Here is a 13,259-nt window from a genome sequence, read left to right as displayed (position 1 = left end):
AGAGAATGACTGTGAAAAGCAGGACTTCTGTGCTTTTTCAGAAACCTGAAGAGGCTGTTCTGAGACCTGCTGCTCTGTGAACCATTTTATAGAATCCTGTGAAGCAGATAGATGCTGTAGACGTCTGGGATTTATGCAACTGTGATGACTTGTCTTTGTTTTCAATTTTTATTCCAGAAGAGTTACCGTTACTGAAGATTCTTAATGCCAGATAATCAACTTAACTGCCGAATACCATGAAAGAGACGAGGTAGCTGCCCAAGTGTGAGATAAAAACTGGTTTCAATGGATACAAAATACAAAGACGATTTATTTAGGAAGTATGTACAGTTCCATGAATGCAAACTGAATGCCTCTGACAACAAGCAGCGTCCCATTAATGATGAGTATTTGCGAGTGGCGGCAGCAGCCTTACTTTGCCTTCCCAAAATTGATCCCTTTTATAGATTCCGGGTGATAAAATTTTATGAGATGGCTGAAAACTCGCTGAGATCTGTGAAATCCTCAAGTTTACAGTCTCTCCATAGTGCATTCAGCATGCTGGAGACAGTTGGAATTAATCTCTTTCTTTACCCCTGGAAAAAGGAGTTCAAGAATATTAAGGTAAGACATTTTGTGTGGCCATAATGAGAACATGATTTGGTTTTCTTTCCTTTAACACATTTCACGATTTGTTTTAAAGACTTTTTTTCCCACTGTTATCATCAGGTATGTATTTGTCTATACACAGTTGGTAAACAGAAGCCATAGGAAAGTTTCTATGTACAATAAGTGAAGTTTGTGTATCCCGAGAGCAGAAGTACAAGTGCTCTCTGCAATTATAATGTAACTGTAAAATAGAGGAAGAGCTTATTTAAGGTTTTTGTTCAGCCTACCTTGCTACAGTGTCTTAATTTTTACTTGGAGATGCTTTCTCTAGAGTGAGTGGTCAAGTTCTGTTTAAGTTCACTCGAAGTTTGATTTTTGTCTTGCAACAGCTACTAATGGAGCACAAGTAGTAACAACCAATGCATGCTTTCAAGTGGGTGCTTTGCTGAGGTTCCCACAAGTTATATGATAATGGTAAAGGAACTTCTCTGAAGGAATTTTTTCCGGAATACCTTTTATCTACTTGTCAGTTCTCAATTTGTGAAGTTTTGATTTTAGTGCACTTTCAAATTATTTACCTATGTCAGGATCTCAGAGGGAAAAGTCGGAGCTTGTGTATTGCTTGGCTTGGGTGCTGGAAGTCAGATAGTGAGTTCTCTGCTGTTGATTTTTCTATTTTATCTTTTACCTGTTCTTCTGTGCTTATTCAAACTGCTGAATTAATTTCAGTAATGAATGCTGTAGGTGACTTACAAGAACAGTTTTGAGACTTTGAAAGCTGGATAAAAACACTGCTGGTATAAGTGTCTAAAGTAATTTACAGGCTGTGTGCACTAGTGATGGGTATTTTTGTTTGTTTTTCTTGGAAAGATGCTATTTCTCTATTTAGCAGAGAATTTGAACATTATTAGAACATTGGAGAGTTCTCTGTTTCCCCAAAGGGAAACTACCTTTCTACAAGATCTCTTCATTAATCTTCATCATTACGCTTAAGTTCTGGCCTTTGAAATGTTGTCTGATCCACCGAGGCGGTCTCTCGATGCACTGCTGATATTGACTTCGGTTGCATGCTGTGGATCTCCTACCTGTTCTGTACAAAGATGTGATGAGCAGGCTACTCTGGCCTGCAGTCCAAACCAGTTTGAACTGGGTTAAGAACATACCTCAGGTATGCCGGTTGCTAAGGATGCTTCAACTCGCACAAACTTGTATCTTTGCTTTGGGGCCTTTTTTAGTGGAAGTTCTTGACCTAATATGAAATTAAATAAAACAGACAATTGAAACTGCATAGTAGTAGTACACAAAAAAATGTGCACTCCAGTATATATAAAGCTGAATTGAAGAGGACTTTGGCAGTCCTGCAGTAATTCCAAGTACCTGTTATCTCTAGCTAGCCCCTGTCCAGGGGCAATACATGAAATCTCTGCCTTTTTGCCTTTCGTGGTAGAGTTGCTTGTAAATGCAGACGTGTTTGATATGCATAAAAGTTAATGTCAGTGTATAGGATAGTGATTTAAATCAACAGGAAGGACATTATGCTAATCAGGATTTCAATTTGAATGAAAACTCTCCTACTTTGAATTTGCCTCATGCGGAATTTCCATCTGCTGAACAGGAGGGATGCAGAAGTGGAGTTCATCTTGCCATGGGAGTTGCATGTGTTCGCTGTCGTTATTATTCTATTTAATGATGTCGTATGTGTCACTGAATTATCTGAATGTCTGGTCCACCACTGAATTTGTAACCTAGTTTTCCTTTTATTTCTCCTCCACCCCCCTTAGACCTACACTGGACCCTTTGTTTATTATGTAAAGTCTGCTCTAACTGAAGATGATGTAAGGCAGATTTTGAACTACATGGGCTATGTCCAAGAACTGGGAACAATGTATAAGCTCAAAGAGCAGGTTGATGCCATTCAAGTGAAAATGGTTTCATTTGAACTCTTTTTGGCCAAAGTGGAATGTGAGCAGCTTCTTGAAATTCACTTGCAAGTGAAGGATAAAGGTTATTCAGAGATTGACGTCATAAATGAAAGAAAAAATAGCAATGAAGATGTTAGAGGCTGCTCAGAAGCCATGAAACGGCGTGCAGAGTGCAAAGAAAACTTAAACACTTCCATGGCACGAATGGTACTCCAGAAATCGGCGAGTGAACGGGCCTCTAAAGATTATTTCAAGCCAAAGGTGAGCAAGCCTTCTAAATCTGTGGACACATATGATAATTATTGGGAAAGTAAGAAACCACCTTTGATGAGCTCACTGAGTCTCAGGAAAGAACCGATTTTAGTTGATGCAGAAGATGACATTAAAGATGAAATTATCCGTCCGTCACCCTCTCTTCTGACAATGTCGAGCTCTCCACACGGGTGTTCAGATGAATTCTTGCCAACTTCGTCTCATCACAATGGCATGCTAAGAACAAATGTCCCTTACAGCTCCTATTTTTCTGCTCAAGAGGACTTAGATTTGTATACTGATCCCGATTCTAGAAGTATGTTAAATTTTAAAAGACAAGAAGCTATTAAGCCTGATGTATGGGTCTTAAAAAATGATGCCAACCCTGTTTACCACAAACGCACCCACCTAGCCAAAGAGACAGCTTCCCTCAAGTGCCAAAACTGTGGCGTACCTTGTGGCACTTCTGTTTGCCAAAAGTGTGACAATCTATTCAACTCCAGGCAGGAATACCCAGCAATGAAACAGAGCACCTATTCAATCAAACCACTTCCAAATGACGGCTTGTCTCCTGCGTCTGCTTTAAGGGAGAAGTCTCAGTACACGTCACAGACTCAGAGTCAAGAGAGAGCTGCTCAATTCAGTTCAAAATCCAAACCTTCGGGCACCTCACGCTGCGGCTTTTGTAACCGGGCTGGAGCTGCAAACACTTGCACGTTTTGCTCAAAAGTCTCATGTGACACTTGCCTCAACGCTTACTATTACGATCCCTGCTGTAGAAAAAGCGAGCTTCACAGATTCATGCCTAACAATCAGTTAAACTATAAATCATCCCAGCTGTCTCATGTCGTTTATAGATAGACTTGATTAGTCTGGTTTGGAGGGGAAGGGAAGGGGGAGGGGAAAGGGCTATCCTAACTAACGTTCTGACTCCACTGATAAGAAAATACGCTGACCTCTTACCCAAATGACATGTCCAAATACTTGGAACCATGGTTCAGTGATCAGGTGCCAGTTCTTGATTTTTGTGGCTTCACAGATGCTGCAGATACATTAGATTTCATGCTGCTATAATTTAGGTAACTCCTAAATGATCGTTACTTTTTCAATTTAAATGGGGGAGAAGAGCACATTTTTATTTAAACCTTGGCAGCTGTTGTATTTTAGAAAAGTGACATCACACCTTTCTGTTACATTGCAGTCATCTCCTTGCCCAAATAAAACCATGCAAGGCTTGAAAATAAAGTCTAAAAGTTAAGATTCTTGTTTTCTATGAGTGATGAAACTACTGCCAGTTTTTGATAACGTATGACTTCAAAATGTGCAAGAAATATGTGAAAGGCTTGTTTTGCCAACAAGGACTATTTTTTGAAGCGTGTCTGCATTTCGTGATCTCCAAAATGCAAACACCATAGCATCTCTTCCTTTCGTCTTTATGTTTCTTCCTTCTCCCCTTATCTCCCGGTTGTTTATCTCAAGTTTATATAATCTGAGTCTGGACAATATGTGCTTTATTTTCTGGTGTTGCCAATATCATCCTACTGGTTTTTACTGTATGGTATTTTAAAAAGGTGAATCTGTATTCATGTCACTTAAATTATGCCTAGAGTGTTGTCCTTCCAGATGAGTGCTGATTTTCTTTACTTTCTGTTGCACATGTATTAAGTACTGTTCTTTGTACTGTAAATAGGTAATTTGGAAACAGTTTATTTTTAATAAATATTTAATATGTTGAGTTCTTAAAAGTGGTAGAATCATAACTATGAAGTGTCTCTGGGTTATTTGTTCAGGTGACTTTTTGTTTTTCCTTGTACTGTATTTCATAGCTTATTATAGTCACTGTGACAGACTGATGTTCTTGGCTCTGATCAATTTTTTGGTTTTAATCTGACATTCTTTTCCCTCTGATAAGGCTACCACTAGTCTAAGTGGAGTCTTTTCTGAGAATTGGAGGATTTTGGTTCTCTGTGCACGCTTTTTTTGTGGTTATGGAAATTGTAAGTATAAATGTTATGCTTGCTTCCAAATTCACTGCGAAGTCTGTAGTGTAGTCCAGCAAGTAAAGCACTGGCCTGGTTAAAAGTCAGAGCTCATTTGTGACTCCTGTTAAAGTAAACCCATCAGTTATGGATGTGAATCAGATAATAATATTTATCTGTATTACTGTAGCACATAGGAACCCTAGCCAAGAACCAGGACTCCATTGTGCTAGGCTCTGTACAGTTTGACCCCCAAACAACACCCGATTATGAATAGGATTTAGTTTCTTATTAAAAGGAAACCCACAAGAATCCTTCTAACTTCCTTGTTCCAACTAGCTAGTTAGAATGAAGTATCAGGCAACCTAATCTGATGTGCAGAATTAAATGTGTTTAAAATATCTGTAAAGAACTCTAGCTGAGATGTAAACTATGTAGTCCACTTTGCACTGAAATTACTCACTTAGGGTTTTTTAAACACTGTTAGAGTGTAGGCTTCTAAACTTAAATGTCCATTGATCCCTGTGTGACAGAAGCATGCATGAATGATCGTTTGTCTTACATTTTTTGGGTGGGGGGAGGGCTTGAGATAGGTAGAGGGGGAAACTATATAGGTTAACATTGTAAAATAGCTAAAATAATTTTAGCCATAAATGGGTGTGAGAAGTATTATGGGAATAAGATGAAACCTGAGTCTTACAGAGGGCTGAGAACAATAAGTTATTGTACAGTTTGCACTAAGAAACAAAGTGAATGGTGTGTGTTTAGCAATCAGGGAAATTTCTGAATCAAGTGACTGCGACTGAACATAATGTTATAGGCAAGTATTGTCTTGCTGATCCTGAAGGTTGGGGTGAATATTGTTTAGGTGAATGATTTTAAGGTTTTCAAAATCTTGTATGTTTTTTATAAATATATATATATATAAATATGACACAAATGTAGATACATTATGTATATAGTGAAGAATTTAAAAATTTTACTATTAAAATGCAGTCTAAGGGTGTTTTTCATTTCGGTGGTTATTTTTTGTTCATCTTCTGAAGTGTCATGCCTGTTTGGCTGCTATACAGTGTATCTTCTAGTTCACTAGTTCAATTTCCATATGGCTACTCACACTACAGTGAATAACTAAAACTGTGATGCCACGTAATTTTTACGGTGAACATAGCAGGGACTATACTTGCGTTGAAAAAGGAAAGTCCTGTGTATATATGTCATGGAATACTGTAGTACAAAACTGTGTTGAATTGAAGTGATACCATGCTCTATTTTTCTGTATCTTACTGTATGAAGTTGCTGTGATTGATACAGTAAAATATATGCTAATTTAAAATGCAGGTGTTTTGCATCTGATTTGTTTAAATTAATTTGTTTTGAAGGAATTTAAAAATAAAGAGGCCTTTAAGAAAAGGCTTAACTCTTTTCTTAAAGTTGAGTGCATGTAGCTGTCTGCTTCACAACTGTGTTTTGCATGCAGAAATGAGTTGGTGCACAAAGGTAATCTTGGGGGCAAAATGGGCAACTGTATGTGTCATGAGCCTCAGCTTCATGAAGTTGGATGTACTGCCTGCAGAATGCAGAGCTTTTTAAAAAACATTTATTTTCAAGTCTTAGCAGCATGACTCAGTTTGTTCCATAAGAGCATGTAACCAATATGTCAGCAATCTGCGGCAGACAGACTAACGTGGGGTAGAGAGCAGGTTTCGTGTGCAATGTGAAGCTAACCTACATTGATTTCCAGCCTTGACTCTCGATGTCGTATGCACTTTTTCTAACTAGCTTCCTGATGTAAGCTGCATCTCACAGAAGATGTGTGATAATACTGATGTACTTTTTTGGCACTTGAGTTAGGCCTTCTGGCTCCTTTTTCATCCTGCTAGCTCTGGAGTGGGATAATTTCTCAAGTTCCAAGCTAGATTATTTTATTCATTTGTTCTTTGTGTTAAAGCATATCAGGTGAAGGCTTAAACACCTGAAGTGCCGTTTCTACAAGTCCTCTAATCTTAACTATCTGTTGAGGTTACTGGAAGTATCAGGGGTGATTATTAAAATCAGGCTCAAGGTAACTAAAATATTCTTGCAGGAAATCTTTATCTTACACCACTATGCTTCTTGTGCTGGTGTATTTCTCGTGCATATAAAACAAGACTTAATGCTGCCTTACCGTCTGACATTTCTGATTACCTATCTGTATGTGTGTCTGCTGTGTCTTTTGCTCTCAACAGGAGTTTAAAGGTTCAGTACACTGTCAAGTAGTTCAGATTTGACAGTTTGAACCGGCAGCTCCTTAAATTTATTTTTTCTGGAAAACAACTATGGATTACAAGCATTTAGTAACACGTTGCTTATTATGCTGTAGAATCTTTTTAGGGGAAAAGATTCACCTTTCCAGTATTTATTTAGAAACAGGAGCTAATCTGAGCATGGTGATAATTGATATGTTGCCTGAGTGACTGAGAGGAAAGCAGGAGGTGACTGCAAGTTAAGGTAACATGTTGATGTACCTGTTTTGGCTCTAATTTAGTTACTTCTCTGAAATCAGTGGGAGTTAGTTAAGCCTTTTAGCATGGCCAGTACTGTGGTATCTAAAGCAGCAACTGAGTTGGGCTACAAATGTTCCTGACAGTTTTTGCGAAGGGTGTTCCATGCTTCCTTCTGAAAATCATGGGGTGTGGCCATGTTTGTCTGAAGCTTGTACGTATGTAAATGTCTTAGAGCTCTTGTGTAACATTAAGTAGAATTGGATGTTGCAGTTACTTTCAATTACTTTTTTTCTGTAGTTGATCATATTCCTCTAGCAAATATTTTCTATAACTTGTCTTGCCGGTCTGAAAATGTAGGGGCAGGGAATCAGTAATTAAGTAGCTTTCTGGTTGTGTACTCCTACACCCCTGCTGTGAAGAACAAACTCTGAGGGCAACCTTTTGCATTGAGCCACTGTATGGAAATGAACAGACTAGCACATCAGATCTTATGCAGTGCCTAGAGGAAGGCGAAAGGTTAAAGTATGTGATATGGCAGCAGCTCTTTAAAATCCTGCAGACATGCCACATAATTGAAGTTCTTCCATCTGAGGAGAGGTGTAGGAGAGCCAGAGAGCGGCTGCTTTGTTTGACAGGCTTGCTGTACAGATTTCAATGTGCTAATGTGTGGAACTCAGGGCTGTTTAACAGCGTTTAAAGCTCTCTGCATTGAAAATGTCTTAGCATATTTTATACTGTGTAGTGGGTCCTCTGTTCAGACCGCAATCTGGAGCCCTGTGACAAGGTAACCTGTGTAGCAGTAGAAGTAGACGGTGTGCTGGTGGGCAGCTACCTGGGCCAGAGTCTGTGCTGAAGTCAGAAAAGGCAATTGTAATACCAGACTGTAGAGCTGTGGGGATGATTGACCTGTAACCAGGAATTTACTGCACATAGCAGTGCCCAAAGTGGAACAATCCTTATGATTCCTTATTTTTCCCCTCTTGCACTGCTTTTGCTACTTTCACAGTGTGAGACAGGCTATGGGAGCTCTGGCTTGCTGTGAGTTGTTGCTTTTTTGGGAACAGCTGCTTTGCTGCCCTGACCTCTGCAAAAGAAAGGATCTCATCTCTTTAGGAGTCCCTGTGGGCAGGGGGGACACTGCCTTGCTCAGGGACAGTGGGTTGCTGCTGGTTGGTTTCTGCCATTTTTGTAAGGCGGAGGTGCTCCAAGCTTTTTCAAATGCAGGCAAAAATGCTTCCCCCATCTGGGCCATGCTGCCATAGATGCCTTCCCGGAGAGCTGGGATTGCTGTTTCCTTACCCTGAGGAACAGCAGGGTCAGAGGCTGTGATTACTGCTGGTCCACCACTACAGTTAGCTGCCCTTGCTCCCGATCCTCTCTCAGCTGACAGCAACGGGTCTGGCTTTCCACTGGCAGAGGCAAAGGGGCTATGGAAATCTTCCTGACACCCGGCAGCTTCCTACGTTGCCTGTGCTTAAAGCCAGGCATGGACTTCTACTGAACTTGGAAAGGCTTTGTGCAGAAAAGAGGTGGGCAGGTGGAAATGTTCCAGATAAAAATGAAACAACCTGCTCTGATTTTTTTTTTTTTTCTTTAGCATCAAGAAGAAATTTCTCTTCCAGCATTCAGAATCTGGGAGGCACTGAAGTCATGTTGCAGGGAACTTCAGATGAGGTTAGAGATTGTTTTAATTACTGTGATTTCTTCTTGGTGGGATCCTTTCTTATTGCTGCAGATCTTGAGGGTAAGTGGTGGTGGTCCTGGTGCTTCTGTTGAGGCTGGGCTCTATCATAGCAGTTCCTGGTTTGAGAGGAGTACGCGAAATACCTTCTGACTTGGCTAATACCACTCGTTTGTTTTTCCTCACTTATACTGGGCTTTTAGTTAATTCTGCATTGTGCAGTTCACTGCATTGAAGACAGTGTCAAAGCTCTAAGTAGTGCAGGATCAGACCTGCAGTGTGTGGCTGACAACTTGCATGTGGCAGCTGCTTCTGCTGTGGTGGGTGTGGGGCTGTCATGCTTCCTGCTTTAGAAATCATTCTCATGATAGTCATACTGTTCTGAGATTTTTCATCATCAACCTGCTTTAAAAAAATAAAAATCAACCCACAACTGCTCATCAACTCCTTAGTGAAAAATGTTGCTTTACTCCAAAGTAAAATATGTTTTATAGCTTTGTGTGCAACGTGCTTTAATTTGACCATGTTACCTGAAATTTTCACAGCTTTCTATGGCATGGCCAGTACTGGTGAACTGGCCTCACCAAAGCAGCGATCTCTGCGTGTGTCTGCATCATTGCACATGTGTAAACTCTGCTCTGCACTTTACTTTCCAGTTAGGCAAGACTGACCCAGTTGTGGATCCTTGCCAGTGGCATGTGTAAACCCCAAACCCTAATAAATGAACTGTTAATCAAAATAGATGCTACCAACCAGCAAGTCTAAAAAAGGAACAGCCTGTTTACATGTCTTTAGAGTGCTTATGTTAACTAGTATATTCATGGTGAACCTTCCCACAAGGCAGCTCTGTGATGGAGAGGAGAGGCTTCTTCCTCTCTTGTGTGGTCTGCTGTGTGCGTCCCTTGCACCACCGGGAGCAGTGGGTGTGCGTGTGGTCCCACAGCAGGGCCACAAAAGCTGGTAGAAGCTCACTAGCTAATATGAAGAATCTGTGGTCCCCTAATGGGTACAGAGGAACCCTGTTAGATACCTGTGTTAGCACGGGGTTGGAGGGATCTGAAGAGCTGAGTCCTAGCATGAACATTTCCTCTGTGTTCCTCGGTGGAACATGGCTGGGTGGGAATGCTGAATGCAACCCCTGGAGGTATCTGCATTGCTGTTCCTTGACAGTTTCTGACACTAGAAGCCAGCAGACACCTCACAACGCTTTGCTGGCTTGGTTGGGATGTGTAAGGTGGGGTTGTCTAACTCTGAAGTGACGGGGTGTTTGTTTGGCTAGGTTTTTTGGACATACTCTTCATTACAGCCAAGCATGCAGTGGAGCCTGTAATTACTCATGTGGAGAGGGTTGTGGTGGAGGGAATCAGCAGAGTGCCACTGACAGCGCTCTCTGTGCCTGGCAGCACCAGGGCTTGGGTGTGCCTAAGGAGGAGGGTGGCTGTATGAATTTACTGGTCGCAGCTAGCATGGGTTGACTCAGTGGCAGAAGCAGAAGGGGACAAGGATGCCATCTGCCACATCACCTGTTCAAAACCTGTTTCCTCAGGCTGCATTGCTGGGGCTAGCCGTAAGCCCTTCTGTCTGGAGGGGTCAGCTCAGCACTGCTGTGAAACACCTCCCCAGGAGCTCTGTTTCCCTTGGAAAGAGCTGGTGGAGGTGGCTCATTTACTGGTTCTGGGATGTGCACCGAGGGGAGAATGCCATTGCCATCTCTTTTTGCTTTATGCTTGGTTCCTGGCCCTGAAAGTGCAAACCTGTTCTAGCATCTTTTCACACAGTATTAAATGAGAAGATGTATTCTTATAGCTGTAACAAGCCTGTTTTATAAGCTGGCTTTGGGCCACCTCGGCAGAAATCAGTGGGCTGTACGCATATGCTCTGCCTCTCCTTTTTAGGGGAGAGTGGGGAGGGGGGCTTTATTCCCCGCATTCCGCCTCTTACTCCAGGAGAAGTAAAGCCCTTCGTAGGGCAGCTGCTGTTACATCTTTTGCTATGATTAAATTCTTTTATTCTCCAGACCTTAATAACAGAAGTTTCTCTGAGAGGTATTCCTAATGCTAGAAAGGCGAATGAGCATGCGTGTGCATTTTCTACTCTGCTTTGCTGCGAAGTCATGTGGAATAGCTATAGATGGCACTCTGGTATTGGTTACTGCTTGTGCCTAGCCGTTTTCATGCTGAGAGGACAGACCACAGTGAGACTGTCTTGGGAGAGTAAGATCAATTTGGCTGGCTTCTGAGAGGAAATTTATGCATAGCTTCTTCAGTGAACACATGGTGTGAGCAAGGCTATAGTTAAGGGTAGGAAGGGTAGAAATGAAGTCTATGGAATAAGATGAAGCCTAGTGGCAGAACAGCATCGTATTGTAGGAATACTGTTTGCTGCTATACAGATTTTTATAGACAGTGCTTCCATGTAGATGATCTGGCATCTTGGGTCTTGTGTTGATAAGGATTTAAGGAAACTTTGTACCTTGTTTAACAGGATGTTTTATTCAGTGTCTGCCCAGGCTTTCCACGTCCTAAGAACTGGTGCTGGAGGCCGTGGTGCCGTATGGTACCGAAGGGATGGGCTGCAACGCCTGTGCTGCTCAGGGGTTTGGCTGTCCTGGTGCTGCTCCAGGACAGAACTGGGGAGGTGTAAGCTGAGCAGAGGATGCCATTAGGCTCTGTCTCTGACTCCTAGGTCTCCAGTGGAGAATTTCAGCCTGAGAGCACAAAACTTCGTGTGAATAAAAATAAGCGTTAGAATGGGTGAGTACTTGAGGGTAGAAGGGGGTGTTTGCTCTGTGTGTGGTCCTTGTCCTATTGGGGAGGGTCTTACATCTTCAGAGTTTGTTCAAACTTGAAAGGTGCTTTACGTGCACAGTCTCAGAGATGCCTTTCTTTCTCTTTCTTACTCCTGTGTTTCAATATTCAGGTAGAGAAGCACTGATTCATTTGAAATGCATTCCGTACTCCACAGATCAGTGCCAGGCTCTGTGAAAAGCCTGCTGTGTCTAGGTTTTCAAAACAGCCGTTTGCTTGGACTCTTCTAGTGACTTCTGCCTGTTTCAGGAATCAAAGTCTGATTCACTTTCCATTGCAACTCAAAGTCTTGGACTATTTAGAGTCATATAAAAAATTAAAAGAATCTCTTCTGGAAGCATTGAAGCCTGTGGTGTTTGAATCTTTGATATGATGATTTCTCCTGCTTGGAGAATAGTTCATTTTAATGCTGTGAAACAGAGCATGATAACTGTGCTGCTCTATGTACTCCAGTGAGCATTATGTGCTGCTTAATAAAACGATGCTCCTGGCCCAGAACCTCCTTTCATAATGAAAGAGGGAAGGTGGAGTGTTCAGATACTAGTGACTCCCATCTAAAACTTTTGGCACAAACTTGTCTTTAGTGTAGTTCTACTGCCTGCAGCTGGAGTTAAATTCTTTCTTCCTGGTTCAGTGCTTGCTGCTTAAAATATAGCCTGTTAAACGTTGCAATGGTCTAGATCTGTTTGGAACCTAGTGTCTGTCTGGTCTTGTTCTGCAGGGAATTTGGTAAGTAGAAGTAGCGTTGAGACACAAAGACGTGGTGTGTAGCCATCGTTCTGCTTGGGTTTAGCTGCAATACAATGGAAAGCTGAGGAAGAAAACAACCTGTCTTCTCTAAAGTCACACATGTGGAGCCTTTTACAAAAGTTTTGAGATGTGTTAAAACACTGTGAGATCTATAAATGTGACTTGAGGGGAAGAAAAATGAGAGATCCTAGGAAGCAAAATATATAGCTGCAGAAGTGCAAAACCTACTGGACTTTGCCATCAAGAATGCTACCTATGAGTAGATCTAGGAATGATCAAAACCAAATGTTCCTTGTTGTGGTACAAGCCTAAGGTGTAATCACTGTATTTTGCTTCTTGACTCTTCCTGAGTTCATAGTCTCAGGGCAGGTTGTAGGCATCTTCTGGTACTTTTCAGTGCTTGATTTTAAAATTCCACTTTTTCCTTTCATTGTACTTCCTACTTCTTTTCAGCAGGCTCAAAGCCTGCTGGCAAAATGACTTTTGCTGACCTCAAGTAGGATGCTCACATGTCTTGGGAGTGAATGTAGGTTTGACACTGATTTGATTCTGCTCTTTCTGCCTGCAGCTTGTCACTCAAGTTCTCCAATGAAGGACTTTATTTCCTCCGTCAAATATTTTCCGTATGACTAGATAGTAGCTAGAGGCAGTGATTTTCCTGTCGGTGCTCGGCACTGTGGATTTTCTGTTCAGAAATAGTATGGCCATCTGAAAAGTAGTCTTAAAAACAAGCACTGCATTTGTTCAGAGTGACAGGATAAAATTAAGTGATGGGGTATTTTTATTTCCGTGGC

General features: G+C 41.5%; 1 protein-coding gene across 1 annotated transcript; it reads left to right on the top strand.

Moving 5' to 3' along the window:
- Nucleotides 1-187: 187 nt before the first annotated feature.
- On the top strand, nucleotides 188-6,077 carry SPATA2 (spermatogenesis associated 2). Its single transcript, XM_009956075.2, has 2 exons — nucleotides 188-603; nucleotides 2,370-6,077. The coding sequence occupies exons 1-2, from the start codon at nucleotides 286-288 to the stop codon at nucleotides 3,621-3,623; spliced, it is 1,572 nt and encodes a 523-aa protein (XP_009954377.1). The 5' UTR covers nucleotides 188-285; the 3' UTR covers nucleotides 3,624-6,077.
- The last annotated feature ends 7,182 nt before the right edge of the window (nucleotides 6,078-13,259 follow it).

This window comes from Leptosomus discolor, chromosome 17, assembly GCF_034619465.1.
Source record: "Leptosomus discolor isolate bLepDis1 chromosome 17, bLepDis1.hap2, whole genome shotgun sequence".
Classification (NCBI taxonomy): domain Eukaryota; kingdom Metazoa; phylum Chordata; class Aves; order Leptosomiformes; family Leptosomidae; genus Leptosomus; species Leptosomus discolor.
The sequence above is the reverse complement of the archived record's forward strand: the minus strand, read 5'-3'. Positions and strand labels throughout refer to the sequence as shown.